The sequence below is a fragment of the Ixodes scapularis genome, unplaced genomic scaffold (genome assembly GCF_016920785.2).
Source record: "Ixodes scapularis isolate PalLabHiFi unplaced genomic scaffold, ASM1692078v2 PGA_scaffold5__190_contigs__length_132052651, whole genome shotgun sequence".
NCBI classification, from domain to species: Eukaryota; Metazoa; Arthropoda; class Arachnida; order Ixodida; family Ixodidae; genus Ixodes; species Ixodes scapularis.
The window spans coordinates 126,030,828-126,047,732 of record NW_024609880.1 but is presented as its reverse complement, the minus strand read 5'-3'; the positions used below and the strand labels follow the sequence as shown (position 1 = coordinate 126,047,732).

The 16,905-nt window shown below is 48.4% G+C and overlaps 2 protein-coding genes across 3 annotated transcripts in view; one reads left to right on the top strand and one right to left on the bottom strand.

Annotated features, from left to right (window-relative positions):
* Window positions 1-221: 221 nt before the first annotated feature.
* LOC8034908 lies at window positions 222-1,242 on the bottom strand. Its single transcript, XM_002410727.5, has one exon. It carries the CDS (start codon window positions 1,122-1,124, stop codon window positions 267-269), a length of 858 nt encoding a protein of 285 aa, XP_002410772.4. The 5' UTR covers window positions 1,125-1,242; the 3' UTR covers window positions 222-266.
* A 274-nt stretch (window positions 1,243-1,516) lies between these two features.
* The window catches only part of LOC8050451 (formin-like protein), a 224,540-nt gene continuing 209,151 nt past the window's right edge, over window positions 1,517-16,905 (top strand). For both annotated transcript variants that reach the window (XM_042293955.1, XM_042293954.1), the window contains exon 1: window positions 1,517-1,947. In XM_042293955.1, coding sequence (XP_042149889.1) covers window positions 1,816-1,947 — 132 coding nt within the window. In that variant the 5' untranslated portion in view covers window positions 1,517-1,815. The remainder of the gene's footprint in view (window positions 1,948-16,905) is intronic.

The following is a 16,905-nucleotide window of genomic DNA, read 5'->3' as shown; positions in this document are numbered from 1 at the left end:
TCTACGTATTGCTCTTTTGCTGCTGGCATATGCTCGTCATTTGATCTATGAGCCTTGGTAGTGGAGCCTGCTAAGTGCGGAGCACTCTTGGTGGCAGCCATGTATTGCTTAAGTTACAGGCATCTATGTATACGCAATGCAAACGCAAGGTCAATTTTAAGAAGTAGCTACAGATCACAAGTACAATTATTGGTACCATAACCAGCATGCTGAGTGAGGAGTACCTACTTAACAGATTTATTAACTAACACGCAATCTGAAAGAATCTATGTAAACACCTCATCGTAGAACTCCTCATCTTCCCGGTCGGCCTCCAGCTCCATCAACTTTTCAAACACCTGGTACTCTTCCATGGTAAGGCCGGCGAAGCGGACAAAGTTCTCCACTGGCGTCTTCACAATCTTGTGGAGCGAGGGGTTCTTCGTTATTCTCTCCTTGGGCTTCGGAGTCCTGTACTTGCCACAGCGGAGGAGAAATTGGTGCCTCGTCTTGATGTGAAGCAAACTGTAAGCCAGAATGTCGCCCTTGGCTACCTCCCCCTGGCTTATGCCCATGGTATGCACGATGTAGTTGATCTTGGCCATGATGGAGTCCCAGTCGTCCGTGTAGGCGTCGGGACACTCTGCGAGCAGTCGGAAAATGTCCTTTTGAGGGAAGATTGTGAAGAGTTGCGCCTTCCTTTCTTCGACTGCGGACGGCTTTAGGTAGAGTAGGTCAGGAACCGAGGCGATGACGTCGAAGAACGCGTCCTCTTTCAAGAACAGGGATCGCCAGTAGGCTAGGATGTCGCTCAGCGAATCGCTCAACTCGACGATGCGGGGAGCTCCCGTAATCACGTTGACGATCGCGGAGTCGTGGAAGCCGTTTTGATGCAGGGTACTTATCACGCGTTCGAACGAGCGTCCCGAAGTATGCTCAAAATGGGGTATCTCCTTGACAACGTCGCGTTTCACCCGCGATACTACAGAAGTGAGCGTGTCGGCGTCGTTGTGTTGCTTGTCCTGTGGCGTCGATGTTTCGGCAGCGGTTGCGTAGTTCTTTGCGAAGGAATGGCTCGTCGCAATCACCCTGAGGTTTCTAGACTTGTAGACTGTTCTTACACCAAGCTGTATTGCACGCTTCATTGTTCACTAAACGTGAGAAAATCGGGAAACCATCCCCGACCCTACACGTTCCGGAGTAAACTTTGCACGCACGCCACACGCGCACCACACGCTGGACAAATAAATACATCTAAACAATTTGATTTGGGCGGCCGTGTGCGCTACCTACCAGGTGTTTTAAAATTTAGTTTGTTAAGCCGTTAGGTGGCACCATCTATGAGCGAACATCTCAAACATTCCAAAAGAACGCTGAGAGTAGTTACTGAAGCTGTATTTATCTTCTACTTAACCTTATTTAGTTATAATATTTAGGTTAAACGAATAATCTAAGATCTATTAGTGAATAGAGATTGTTTAAAACACTTCGTTCTGATTGGTCCAAAGTAAGAAACCTGCGCTCGCGGGCGCATGCGCACTTTAATTCCCGTTTTGAAGAGAGCCGAGCGGGCGCGTCTGCGAAGAGAAGATGCGTTCTTCGTAGCGCCGCGACCGAAATCAGCATGCGAGCTGCGCAGGATCGAATGGATGCCTTGTTTCGCGACACACCTGACCAACAAGCCGTGATCCGGATCAGCGCCGTGCGTCGTCCTTCCTGGTGAATGTGTGGTGCGTGCTCCGACGTCCGCTGAGTTTGTCGCTCGGGTGAACACCTCCCTGTGCTCGCGCGTGCGTCCTTTCGAAGAGGCGAAGCGGCCCGCCGGATCCGGCCGTCATGGGTATCGGCGCCAGTACCCCGCGCAAGGATCCGCCCAGAACGACCATGCCCAAACTTCACACTGTGGATAACCCAAAGTTGCCCATGCCCGAACAGCCGGAGCTGGAACTACGTTTCGCCAAAGTACTGGTAAGACTGTCATTTCCGTTGGCGGTCCGCCGCGCCAGACAGCGCGCTTTGCTCCGCAAATTTTTCTATTGTCCGAAGCTTGTTGTGGTCGAGGGGGGCCTTTTTTTTTTTTTCGACGCGGTGTGGGTGTGTGCTCGAGTTTGGAATCGTCGCCAGCGGTCCCAAAGTGTCTCCAAACTTCGCGAAAGTTGGCCATGGGTACTGTTCCGCTCGAGACCGAATAGGCCGTGTCACGCTGCCGTGTCATCGTCTGCGGTTTTGCGGAAAGTTGACTGGGAACAACCACAGCTGGTCGGGGCGGATGCGTTTTCGCGCTGGGCGCTGCTCCCAACTCCAACTGTTGCATACCGCTTCTTTCTTTCCTTTTTTTTTCTTCTTTTTCTTTCAGTTCGCTGGTTGTTTAAGTTAAGGGGGGGGGGGGGGGGGGGGATTGAGATTTTATTGTTTCAGCTGTTTCTTTTGATGCATATAACTTCTAGTTCGATGATCTCGGAGTGTTCGGGGGAGGCAGCTCTTCGTTCGAACACGCTGACGTGCGTCATAGTCGCCGGAAACTGCTCATTTCACCTCTTCGGCGCTTCGTTTCCACACATCGCTCACACGCTTGGTTGTCCCAACAATTTAAACTGCAACGTGGGAACCTCTTGGAAACGGTATGTAGTTTAAACTTGAGGAAGAAAACGAGAAAGGACGGACAAACACAAACTTCCATGGAAGTTTGTGTTTGTCCGTCCTTTCTCGTTTTCTTCCTCAAGTTTAACTATCCATACCAACCCGCTCGTTCTGTCCCTACGGTATGTAGTTTACTCGGAAAAATTAATGAAAAAAAAGTGATTACGAAAAAGTTATTTGTGGAGCGGCGGATTCTTTAAATGCCAGGATAAGATTGTCGGCCGTTGCCCCGTCTTTTTCTCTTTTTTTTTTTTTTTAATCAGTTGAGCGCGTGCATTGTGGCATGTCCGCCCACCCTACGATTATTAATCGGGATAACGGACACTGCCAAGTTCAACGTATTTACTCGTTCTCTTTATTTAGTGCATAGTTTATCACGTGCCCCATTTCCCGGTGGATCTTTAATGTCGAAGTTGCAAGACCCTCTTTAAAAAAGGAAAAACGTAGGAAAACAAAAAAAGTTCAACAAATACGCCTTTTCCCTCTTTCCCTCCTCTACCCTTCTCTCTTCAATGTCAAGGTCGCCGCGTGTTTTCCTTGTCACCCGGTTTTGTTCGCGGATTAGGCTCGTTAAACTGGTTATCGATTGCCTTATGTCATTATGTTTACTTTAAATACTATCTTTGAGCAGCGTAATGCACAGCTTCTTAGCGCTTAAACTTCTGTAGCCGCTCATTGCGGATCGGCGAGCGACTAAAACAAAATGCTGTGTCTTTTCTTTTTTTCTTTCCCCTCTTGGTTTTTAGTAGGGCTGGGCAAATGATCGATTAACCTACCGATTAATCGATTAATGCTTTAATCGCGATTAAATTTTTTAACTGGTTAATCGGTAATATTTAGACGAACCAAAAAGAAACTCAAAATTAAACGCTTCCATAACGCAGACGTGGACGAATACGCCTGTACGAAGGGTGACCTTTAGGTCAAATTTTAGAACAAGGTAAACTGTACAGGGGCAATATTTTTATAGCATCCGATTAAGTACAGAGGTTACGCATGTCCCCGGCCATTTCAACGTAGTTCGAGTGTCTGTTTAGCGCAGTAGAGATTATTGTGAACAATGAAAGGAAGCCGCTCTTTCTAGAGAATATCAACGAACATCTTTGCCTCACGCGGCAAAAGTAATATTTAGCGAAAGGTCTCTGATACTCTTCTTAACTACATATCGAGATTAATTCATAATCTAAGTTGTACATTGCACCGTTTATCACAGATTCAGCAAAAAAAAAAGACTTTTTTTATATTTTGCAATGAAATAAACGAGACCGATTAATCGATTAATTAATCGATTAAAGGGTGGCGATTAATCGGGTTAAAACTCTTAATCGACGCCCAGCCCTAGTTTTTAGTTTGTTTTTCCGCTGACGCAAAAAGGGTGTGACGTAGCGCCGCCGCTTGCCGTTGGAGGAAGATATTCGGGGACCGTATAACAAAGCGAGTGAAAGTCTGACCAAGAGAGCGTGCTGCTTGCTGCTGACTGGTCTTCGTGTTCGTCGGCTGGTTGTTTCTCAGGAACGCCGGCCTATCATAACCGCTTCTGCACGCTTCTGCTCCAAGGGGGATTACTGTCTCCTCGAAATTCCTCTTCCATTTGGCTTTTGGTCTTGTTTCTTGTAATCGGCCGTAGCGCGTACGCCTGGCAACGGGATTGCGCAATCGCTATTTTCTAATTACAGATTCGCCGGATTCGTTTTACCTGTCTCCAGCGAGGCTTGTATGGGCGCTCTCCTCTCATCTTCCTTTTTTCAAATGTATCTTTAACGCTGTGATTTACGTGTTCGCCTTTTTTTTTTTTTTCCTTTCTCTTATATAGTTCCGTTTTTAAACTTTAATTTTTTTTTTTTTTTTTGGCTGGATGCGTGTAGTTGACGCTTTCAATCAGACGTAGGAAGATTTCTTTCGAGTCGCAAAACGGAGCGTCGCCTGGGGGTATAGAAAAGTCGACAGAAGCGTAAACATCATTAGCAGTGGGGTACTCGATGTTTTCTCGCTTTTGTGTTTGTATATAATGTACCGTGGATCCATTTGTGTGAGAGCTTTCGTGTGCGCGCAGTTGTTGGATTGTGTTCCTCCTAGGCTGTCGTAGACTTTGACGGCTTTTAGATTCGTGCGACGGAAAAGATTCGGAAAGATAACAATATGTGTGCGTGTGTCATGAAAAAAAAAAAAAAAAAAAGCAGGATTGTAAACAGAGACGCCGCCCACAGGGATCGATACTGGATCAAAGAGTCGCTATTGAAAAAGGAACAACGTGAAACCTCTAAAGAGAGGGGGAAGCAAAAAGTAGAGTGCTCATTAAACAAGCTCGAAAAGTGGCGAATCGTTTGTTTATTTTTTTTTTTTTTCGTGTGCCTTCGTTTGAATTGTTTTCGCCGAAACTGGATTTCTTTTTTATACTTTTCATCTGTGCGGTTTTCGGTACAATTTTAGTTGTAGTGTTTCTTCGCCCTGTTCGTTTTAACGCGAAAACTTGTGTTTCCTGGTGGTTTTCCAGTACGTAATAAGAGCGTTTATCGAGTGTGTTACGGGGTTATAATTTGCATGCCGCTGCGTAAGAACACATTCACGAGACAAATACCGTATTTTCCGGGCTATAGTCCGCGCGGACGATACATGTTTAAAAGTAGAAATTTTTTGGCTGTGCGAACTGTACAGGAATTTTATTTTTCAAGGTCGTTCGTTTCGACCAGACGTGACAGATTTTGTGAATGAGAGAGTATGTAAATGGTGTCTATAGTGTAATACAAGCTTCTTTGTGAGCTAAGAAGGCAGACGTTTGTCAAGTTGTGGCGTAGTATGAGAACATTTTCTTGTCGACGAAGCATAAAGTGCGCACTATCTAAGCAAAAACTTTTATTTTTGACAAAAACTTTGCCCCTGCGGACTATACACCGGGTGCGGACTGTAGCCCGGAAAATACCGTACTCTCTTATATTACATATTTTTTCCGCGATTTTCGTATAACATTAAACTAAAAGCAAAAGAACGAAGGGAAAAAGGGATTAAAAATACCTGTTTTACCAATTCAGGTTTGAAATTTTCTTCCACACGGCTGACTGCACGCCGTATTTACTAAGCAGAAAACACACACACGTCCACGCTCTTTTTTTTTTTTTTTTAGAATACTAATATTTATTTCAATTGTAATTACGCGCGTGCACTCTGCTTAGCAATGTGTAATCTAATGGTTAATTGATGTACGGAGTCGGCTTTCTCGACGTTTCACGCTTGGGCCTAGGGTTGCCAAGATCCCGAAGTGCCGTGTTATTTTCCTTGTAACAAACAAACAATTTTTTTTTTTGTTTTTTGCGCATGCGATGGATTGCTGCGGATGCTACGACCAGCCAATCCAGCGCTGGCATCACGTGAGCTTGCAGCGCTCCTTCCCGATGGTCATGTGACAGTCAGACGGCACCGGATTGGTTAGGACGGCTCGTAGTGTCCTCTGCGGTACGATGAGGCGGACCACAGGGGTGGCGCTTTGTTCGCTTTCGACTCGGCTTTTGATGGTGATGGCCCGCGTGGCAACTGAGATCCGCCCTTTTTTCTGCTCGTCGTAATGCCCGACTGATGGTCTCGTCCTGCTCTGAGGACCAGCTTTGCAGTTGACCTGGAAAACTGGTGTTTCAGTTTTTGCAACGAGATTATACCTTCTCCCTTGTTTGATTCGTCGTTTGTTCGCAGTCTCGATCGCTGCCTTTGTCCCGTTTTATTTTTAGTAAACGTTGGATTGCTCTCTGGACTATCATGTCGGTTCAAGAGACGACCGTTTGATGCTGCATCTTGTCCTTATTGTGTGTACGAGGTCCATCGGTGGTTCTTGTTTCCATGGGACGTCTTATACTGGATCATCCGCGGTTCCTGGAATGGCTTCTGCGGGTAGATTAGGTTACGGATCACACTGAGTCAGGTTACACCACATAACGAGTAAAAAATTGGCAGCGACCTGTATCTGCAAAGTTCTCCAATGCGAGGAATCGTTTAAATGTGCCTAGAATAAAAATATAGATGTTTTAGGGATTGAGGGGAAACATTATGTTTATTAATAGATATATTCCACATCATCTACTACGGTTAGTATAGCCGTGTTGTAACTGTACGAAGACACGAGGGCCTTCACCCTAGCCGGTGCACGTAAAAAAGTCCCTCAGCTGGCGCAGAGGTCATCGGGCTGTACCTCAAAAGGTTCTGGGTTCGATTCCTGGTGGAAATGAGCGTATATATTGGTGTAAGTTTGAATAAGTGCTTGCAATAAGTGCTTGCAACATAAGCAGCACATAGTTCTGCTTATGTTGTCACAGTAACCAGACCGGTTGCGCTGACATGTCCCGTATACCATAGGGTATGCACGGAGGATGAATTTCTGCGAGTGGTTCCGTTATAACTTCTAAGGCACTAAAAATGCAGTTATCCCACCAAACATCCACAGTACGGTGAAACCGGCAACAGCGTTACAAAGGCAATTATGGAATCCGTGCTGCTTTTGCCACGTCTCGACAAAGAAACATTTCTTTTTACGTCGCTGTTTTGATATTCAGTACAAGTACGCCTCGGGGTTTTCGAGAGATTCGCTTTCCTCGAATGGTTTCTGCTGTCCGCTTTTTTTTCCGCTCCTAATAGAATAACTTTTGAATTGAGGCCTCGGTTGGCTGCATGTGCCGTTATTGAATCTCCTCGCTGTGTATGTTTCGGTGGTTCGGTTACCGGTCTTTATTCGTGTGTGCGCGTATACTGTGCCCGCTTTGACGTTTCTGGGAGGTGGGAGACCGAGAATTGGGCGATCGAAGTGACATTGCGGTGCTCGTTTTCTTTTTTTCTTTTTTTTCCGGTACGCGCAAGTTGTGTCTGTCAACTCAATTATCGCGGCGTGTTCCTGACACTGTCACCAACTATTTTTTACGTGTTGGAATATAAAAAAAGTATAACGCTTAGTAACGTCTGCGTCGCACTCTAAGCTCCCTTGTAACTTTTTTTGTATGTTTTTTTTTTTTTGTCGTATTAGTTTTGTTTGTCATTAGTGGTTCTATAAGCTCTCTTTTAACGCTCGCCAGAAAGTCTTCGACCTTGTGCTGATGTCTAGGATTGTATCCAATGTATCGTTTTTCTTGTTATATTTTGTACGGCAGCGGTGTTGGATTTGAGGAACGAAGTGACGAAATCAAAAACCGGCGTCGTTGGAATTCCCTTTTGCAGCGCTCGCTCGCTTTAGTGACTTCGAGCTTTCCGTATCCGAACGAGGTGAAGGACGAAATAGTACTGCCGAAGCAGTCTGCGTTTTTACACGTGCGAAAGCAACCGAAGAAGACGCGGAATTCAGGACATATATAAAAAAGAATATTTTAATACGTTTTTTTTTTAAATTTATATGAAATCGCAAATACGCTTATAACGAGGCCGCGTTTGCGATTTGTAGCTGGTAAGTATAATAGTTTCGTTCGAATTACCCTGCAGCTCCTGTGCACCTGTGCAGAATACTGTATAGGGAGTGTTAACTTCCGGTCGTATCTCAATACACATACCGGAAGTAGACTGCCTACACTTTTCTGCACCGGTGCAGAAGGTGCAGGTACATCGAATGACACTAATATCTCTGTTTCCCGAAAATAGCATTAAACAATTTCATCCATTTCGTGCGACTTTCTGTTGGTTTTTCGCTCATGTACTCGACTTCGCATCGATGAACGTTCACCTCAGAACGATGAGATCGACAGTGACAGTTTAACCACGCTGAAAATGGAATGGTCTTAGAGACCACTGTTTGAAGGCGTGCACTCTTTTTTTTTGTTCATTTCCTAACGGGCGGTAATCGACGACCTCTATAGGTGCGCGCGTGCGCTAACCAATGGGGTCGTGTCGTAGGGTTTATCCGTGACCGAAATAGGGCCCCTGTTTTGTCTCGGTCGCGATCTTTATCGTGTGTATAGTTGGAAAAGTAATCGTGTCCTCGTGCTCTGCGCTGCCCGGTCGAGGCCGTTCCGTCGTGATTGCTTTGAGCATTGCGTTTAACCTGGCGGGATACCGTCATCGAGTACTTGCGGTGTCGACAGAAGCTTTTGGACGTTCGTTTAGAAGGCGACAGTAGAGATCGTGGACGGTCATTGGGTACTTGCGGTATTGACAGAAGCTTTTGGACGTTTGTTTATAGAAGGCGAGACAGTAGAGATGGGGAATGATAGAACTACGTACCTGCCAATACATCATACAAAAGAGAGACTGGGGACACAGTCTGGGCCGTGTTTTTTCCTTGTAGGACGGACCTGTCACATTGGACGCACAAAAGACTGTCTGCAGTCATTTTCGAACCAATTGAAACGTGTCGTAAAGCTGACCTCGTACTGCCGAGCGGTGCGGACGGTGGAGAGGAGGACACCTCCTCTGCAACGTTCGCACTACCAAAGTGGAAAGAGGTGGGAGGAGCTTCAACTTACTTCGGTCGCGAGGGGGTCTCGCGCGTTTCGCGTCGACTGGGTGAAGAAGCAGAGATTTAATTGAAACGACTCCGGAAGCCGGCGACCGCTTATTCCTGGAAGTTATTTTGAGAAAATATTTGTTTACTGGTTTACAAAAATCATAAAGGAATCAGCTTGAAACAAATGAGACACGCGCAAACAGAACATATTGGAACCAAGAGGATACACGAATTTCGCTTTCCTATTTTTATTTTGATGAGACATTCGTCTCTCCGTTTTATTTTGACCGAACCATGTATAAGAAATACACTCTTATATATTCGCCGTGGTAAAGTGCGGGATATTCTACAGGCTGTCACAAAAGAAAATTTAATGGTTTTTGTCTTTATCGCAAAAATAAACTTGGAATCGCCGAACGCTCGTTCTCCGCCCAAAGGGAGTTCTAGAGCTCACAACCAGATGCCAAAGTTTCAGCCCTATCCGATGCCTTATTCAAAAGTTATAAGTTATTTTCTGAAATGTTCCATGGGAGAATGACAGCGAACGGAGTTTTTGAATACATGGGGCTATATATGGCGCCAGAAACCGAAAACGGGCGAAAATGGGCTCCATTTTCCCATTGAACTTTTCAGAAAATCACTTATAACTTTTGCATAAGGTATCTGATCGGGCTGAAACTTTGGCATCTTGTTGTAACCTCTAGTGCTACCTTTGGGCGGAGAATGAGCGTTCAGCGAGTTTATATTTGCGGTACAAAATACTTGTAATTTTTTTTTTCTTGTGACACCCTGTATTTTTTGTTATCCAACGTTTTGCAGTGTGGTAGAGAACAGCACACCACTACCATCCCATCGCTTCCACACGTCAGCGCTAAAAAATGTTAGCAAGACTACGTTTCAAGCTTCGGTAAAACGTCCTACTATACAAATATCGCTTCACCAAATAAACACAACGCGTGAAACAGGCTTTGCCGCGCGTTCCCCAAACAGCGCACGAAGCGAGCTGACGAGCCGAGGGGCCCAAGATCTGCGCGGTCTGTCCCAGTCTGTCCTGCCCGTGACGTCACGAAGGATGATGATGATGATAGCTAGAGAAGGGCCCCCTGTAGTTCGCGGGTGCGAACTACAGGGGGCCCTTCTCTAGCTATCATCATCATCATCCTTCGTGACGTCACGGGTAGGACAGACTGGGACAGACCGCGCAGATCTTGGGCCCCTCGGCTCGTCAGCTCGCTTCGTGCGCTGTTTGGGGAACGCGCGGCAAAGCCTGTTTCACGCGTTGTGTTTATTTGGTGAAGCGATATTTGTATAGTAGGACGTTTTACCGAAGCTTGAAACGTAGTCGTGCTAACACTTTTGGCGCTGATGTGTCGAAGCACTGCGCCCCCTGTAGTTCGCGCACGCTTCCAATAGGTTGGGGGAAGGTGCGAAATCGGTCATTGCTCGCAGCCACGGAAGACAAAAAATGCAAGCGCGTATAAAAACGCGTCATTTTGATTGTCACATCTTCCTCTTTGAACGAGAAGTATATACAGTGCACGGCAGTAGATAAATGAATCGATGTAAGCCTGACTGCCGTGGAGCGCACCCACGTGTTCCACGAACCGAACGGATTTCGCAGCCGCCACGCGTTGGCGGCTGCGAACTGCGGGTGATGGCGTACAGCCGAGGCGGGCGGGGCGCGATCTGCATGTTGTCTTTCTCGAGAGGGGAGAAAGTGCGTGTGTGTCGCCGCCGGGGTCTCGTCATTAGCCGCCGCCGTAGCCTTGGGTGCCGAGACCTCGGCTATTCGCGTTGCGCGCCGGCCGAAATGGGGTCGGGAGACGACGACACCCCCCTCCCCTTCCAGAGCGTCACCACGCGCTGCAACGAGACTCGCTGTTCTTTTGGGCCCGGGCATCGTGCTCGGAGCGGCGCTGCATTCCGACAAAACGGAATGTGCGTTGGAGCAAACTCCTGTCGGTAATTCCACCTGGCAACAACATTGTCGTGGCAGGAGGCTATGGATGATCGAGGCAATAATTCCAGTAATCGCCTTTCGCACGCTGTCAGCATTGTCGACTGCCCTGCGAGACAAGTGTTCTGAGCATGCGCAGTTGCTCTTTGCTGCACCCGCGGCCCTGTAACTTGGTATTCATTGCCCTGTAAGGTTGTCACTGACAGGGCGTGGCGGCCAATGAAGTGGCGGCATGAGCCGGATGCCGAAGCGTGAAAACTTCTAGCATGAAATGCTTTTTAATGCTGCCCCCCCCCCCCCCCCCCCCCAATCCCAAAATTGTGTCCGTCCGTCCATTTCCCGCTAAATTTAGCGAGGAAATCGATATCACGAGACCTATACACGAATTCAGTTTCTCGGCTCAATATAGTGGGAACATTGACTTCACGTAGAAAATATACGTCTCGTCACCGATTCCCTGAGATGCATTTCATGCATTATAGTACTTTGAAGGTAAAGGTCGCTTGACGGGGGGCCGCAGCGAAACCTATAGCGTCCGCATTGAAGGATGTCATTTTTTTTTTGGATGGATGAATGGTATTGGCTAAACCCTTCGTATCGGACGCTAGCTTGCGCCATGGCAGTGGAGCGGTTCTGGAAGTTGCCCTCGATACCCGTGTCGGCGCTCGAGCTGCTCGGAAAAGTTACCGAGCATTCGGCACTCGCAGATTCGATTCAGGTGCCCTGACAAAACGACCGGGCGAATATACTGTTGATACTCTAATACCTCAGTTCTGCGCTCTGCGAGGGACAAGACTACGTTATTTCTTCCTCTCGTTTTTGTTTATTCGTTTTGTTCGTCTTTCAGTTGGTGCAGAGGTGGATGACAACTTCTGCTGCTGTTGGTGGAGTAGGGAGGCAAGCAGCTTTGTTCTGCCTTTTTTTTCCCCTCCTTCCTGTCTTTTTGTAAGTTAGAGAAACTTGCACTCTCTCGCCACCGTCCATGCTGGGAGGTGTTCAGCGACCCTGCGTATGCAGCCCTATTATGTCGGCGACCATACGAACTTGGCCATGAGTGATGCGAATTTTTTTTAGCTGTCTATAGCCTCCGTTTTCGTGGCAGACGGGATCATGGATGGCTATCTCGGACCTCGTCATCGGAAGGCTGCTCCGAGGACAATGGCATCTCCACTTGATGGAGCACAATGTCTGGAACACGTGTGCGTACATTCGGCCGTCCAAGGCACCTGCGGTTCACCTATTTACTTGTATTTTGTAGATTTCTTCATTTATTTATTTATTTTTTGTCCTGTTGCGGAGGAAAACAATGCCACGTGGAAAACGTGAAAAGATGGCTCGAAATATGATGACGCACCGCCAAGCACCGAGAGCGTGTTGCCGAGTGCATATGCTTGGCTCGCACCGACGTCACATCGGCGGCCATTGTGGTGGGCCCGCTATTCACCGCGTATACCTTTCTTGCCAAGGACAAGTAGTGATGACCGCCAGCGTGGCGCCATGACACCACCCGCGAGCCATGCATCCAAGCCACGATCGTTGTTGTCGAACTTAACTGCCTCGCTGAATTCCGCTTTGTTCTTCGAAACTTGCGCGTCCGCTGCTTCCGAAGATGTCCGTCTGATCCGGGACGATTCGACGCAAATGTATAGTGTACCTGAAAGTCGTATTTTCCACGCACTGACAATAATATTGGAGAAGACGGTCGTTGTACGATCCCCTCTCGAGGGTGCCCAAAGGACGCCGAGACGCCTGCACCTTGCGTATGCGGATGGGCGGAGATGGTCGCTGCGGCAGGTGTGCGATGGAAGCTACGGGCTTGCTGGACACTGTCCGACCCGTTTTTCTTCCTTCTATGACAGTCTTGTCCCATTGGTCGTGCAAAGCCCGCCTGGAGGCATGCTCTAAGCATACGCATGTAGATGCTAACGTGCTACGAATATGCGTGAGGCATGTGCGCAGATAATGTGGTCGTTACGTCTACTCCGACGAACAGTTTTTGTTTTCTGTGTGATGAATGAGACTGCGGTTGTAGGCCGTCCCTGCCCGAGCTTGTCACCAGTTGAGGAGTCTGTAGGGCGAGAGACGCCGGTGTGGTCAACGTACTTTTAGTATTATTCGCGTTAGCATTTCCGCCTTTGTTTGTGGAGCTGTCTCCCGCGCTCGGCGTCGTCGCACCTGTGTCGTCCGCCCGCGAACACAAAGCGGTGTCAATGCTCCCGCCGATGCCCTTCCCTGCCTAAAGAGCACCTGCAGGGCCAGGATAAGACGGCCGGGGGCGGGTAATGTCCCCGAAAGCCAAGCCGAACCCGTAGTCAAGCCTAAGTCGCGGCTAAGCCGAAGCCGATCCTATCCCTAGGCTGCTGACCGACCTTGTACGGTGTCCCCCCCCCCCCCCCCCCCCCCCCCCCCGTGCGGACAAGGTCGGTCAGTTCACCTCCGTCGTCTGCTGTGTGCAGTGAACGCGACGAAGGAGGAGGGTGTTTCGAAAGAAAAGATGGCGCGGACCGGAAAAGGAGATGATGGCGCCAACGACCGCCAACAAGAGACTGCAAGGACACGTTGGAGTCTTCCTTGTTTTTTTGGTTTCTGTATTTTGTTGTTGGTCTACGGACGTTCGCTTTGGTGGTCTTGACCTTATTCGGCTTGGACCATTAGCAGAATCTCTTCCATCGAAGATTAGCGGAGGAGGGGAGGATAGCTGCCCCGGAAGAGATTTAAATTTACGGTTATCGCCCGCTTTTAAAAGGGTCGATAGCCATCGCGGTTCCGCTAATGTCGGTGTAGGTGTGTGTTCATGTCGCGGTGTTTGGGAGAGCGCGAAAGAGCCCGGAGGAGGGGTACTCCTGTCCGTCAGTCAAGATCCAATTTTCTCTCGGTTTGATTTTTACGAGGGGGCCTCGTTGGAGAATAATCTGGGTCGCGAATGGCATTCTGGATTGGCAGACCTGTCCCTATCACGCGGAGTGCTCGTAAACAAGGCTGTACTTGTCTACCTTTTTTTTTTTCTCTTTTTTTGAGGGAAGTAAGATAATTTAAAAGCGTTCCTTTTTTATGTTTCGTTCTACCTTACGATGTATCCCAGCTGACGCTACGACCTGCCGCGGCCAATTCATAACTCGGAGCTTGTCACGTGACCTTGTGGTTGAGCGCAGCGACGTGCAGGACCCACATGGTGCGCGTGGTGCACTGCTTTGACTCTTTTAAGATGGCTCGTAGCATCTGTTACAAGTACCCGATGCCCTCCGAGATGCTTGCGCGTTATAAATAAAAAAAATTGGGTTGTTTGTGTGTTTATACAGCCTAGAACTTGGTCTGCCTCACAGGGGCGACGAGTCTCCCAGCTGTAGATGAGAAATTTAGCCAGTGCGGTACAGCCGCTAGCCTGGGGTCTTTAACGTGCACCACGCAGTAGTGATACGCGGCCGCACGCCGGTATCCGATGCTCATTAAATTCGAAACGGGTAGCTGTGGCCCTGGGTTCGGCAGCGCGAGCTTTCGCTACATGCGCTCCAAGCGGCGGCGCGCGGTACCACACTTGGCGATCGATCCCCCCTGTATAAACACGACGTTTTTTTTAAAATATATTTTAACCTAGTTTTCCAGATTGCTGCGTTTAAATAGAGTTGCACAATAGATTATGCAAGCAATAAAAAAAAAAAAAAAAAACCTGGTTGGCAAAAAAAATAAATAAAATGCACGCAGAGCCGGGTGGTTGTATATTGCAACGCAACACCTTGGTATCTGTGGAGGAGGTGTTTCCGCTTCGCCGACGAAAAAGGGAGCCGCGAAACATGCGGAGGAGGTTGTTCATCTTGGCTGTCGTGGTGGCCTGCAGGGCTGCTCTCAAAGGGCTGTTCTCTATCGGCGGGGCCTGGCCGGGTCGTTGCGAACTTTCGGAGGCGTTGATCCGGGGAAACATTTGCGCCGGCATCGCGTGCCCCGACCGGCCGCCGTCCTATTCTCCGATGTGTGCCCTCCCGGAGTTTGTCGGCGTAATTCGGTGCGTCAACGAAGATAGATGACCTCTTGGCGTGGGGGATGATGTCTTCTCGTCACTTTCTGTGCAAACCTCGCGTCCTTTTTGTTCGCTTTTTTTTTTTTTTTCTGTAGATTATTTTTTGTTGGTTTTCGTGTGTCATTTGCAAACATTGAGGTTCGGCTTTCGTGATGTTCCGGTCAGTTATCTTTTATCTCGCCTCATATAGCCGTTGTGTGGATTTTTGTTTTCGTTTTTCGCTGAGTGGACCTGGGAATCGTGACCAGCTCCCAGGTACTTTACACCTTGAATGAGGTTTAACCGCCTCAGTGGTCGAGAGTCGTCTGGTATATTCTATTCTTTGCGAAGTTCCTTCAAAATGCTTTCATTTGTTTTAGGAATGTTCTTGCCGTGGAAGGTCAGCCTCTCTTGAAAACGGGTCCTTGTGGGCAGTTTGACCGATGCAAGCCCAGTAGACTGGTAACCTGTAGCCTTTGATACGTCATCACGCAGACGGTCATTACACGCCGATGCAAATGTCAACCATATCGAAACAGATTCAAGGGCCAATGAAATTCGTGATTTTCGAGTCTAAAGCCCGATATTTCTCTTCACGGGTTGTGAAGACCAAAACATGTTCTTGTAGCGGGCCTGGGGATTAATTTCATCGAACACTGTTTCACCGAGCAAAGTTTTGTCGAATATCGTTTGGTCTAACGTCGTTTCGTCTCCGTTTCATCGAAAGTTCTTCCATCGAACGCAATTTCATCGGATGCTGGATAAAATGTCCGGGTATATCATTCCGGGGACACCTACACAACCTCCTCGCAGGATCTGACCCTGGCACCTCTGAAAACGCAGCCGGTGTTTACAACAGTGGCCGTGAGTCGATCCACTTTGCACCCTCGCCGATCCGACACTGTTGCGAGCGCAACATATAAATTAGCTGTCAGTCCCCCCCCCCCCCCCTTCCCCCCCCCCCCCCCCACCTCCCCCTCCCCCTTCCCGTCCGTCGTGTCATTCGTTGTTTCACAGATCTCGCTCTGGGACACGGCGGTTTCCCGTTGACAGGCAGTTGGAGAAGAAACACTCGTTTTCTGGGTCACGGAGACTTGGCTCGCGTGCTCGCCCTTGCTGCCCCCCTTCTCTCCCCTGTCTCGTCACGTCCTCACTTTCGTTTTGCATCGTTTGTCTGCGCGCTTTGTCGTCTCGTTGCTAAGGTCTCTCCACTTCGTGTGTTTCTTCTTCGGAGGAGCGTGGGAGAACCAGCCGCGAAAGAGCCGGGACGAAGTAGCGACGCAGAAAAACGGCGATGACTGTGGAAACGGAAGCAAGCCGTTTGAGGCCGTCGACGACACAAGAAGAGCGTCTGGCAATGCACGACCCGGAGTGTTATTGTTGCCAAGAGATCGTTGGGGCAAGCGCGGCGTGTCCGTCGCTCTTTCGTCGTGTCCCTTTTTTGTATCGCGTTTGTTGTCTGCTTTTCTTTTATCTTCTCTTTTTGTGTGTTTGTGTGTGTGTGCACTTGGCTTTAAGCAGAAATCGTGAGCCTAAGGGAAAGTGGTTTCGAAAGTGTGCAAGTGGTGTGTGCGATCACGACTTCGGGTGCCAACACAACCGCTTGCTAGATTGCTTTTTTTTTTTTTTTTTGTGGGGGGGGGGGGGGGGGGGGGGGGGGGGTTGGAGGACGACGACGTACGCCTAGGCACGCTTACGAGGAACACGGTGGAAGGTGTGAGGAGGAAAGAGGTCGCAAGAAAAAGGCCATTGGAGATTTTTTTTTTTTTTTTTTTGCGTGGTGTTTTTTTCGTTTGTTGGTGTTTCTTAACGTGACCCGCAGCAAAGGTTACACGAGCGAACGGTTGTCGGCGCCACCCCTTTGCGTGCGAGTTGCCGAGGTGCTATACAAAAAAGGATATTTAGCAGGAGATCCAAGCATCCTGG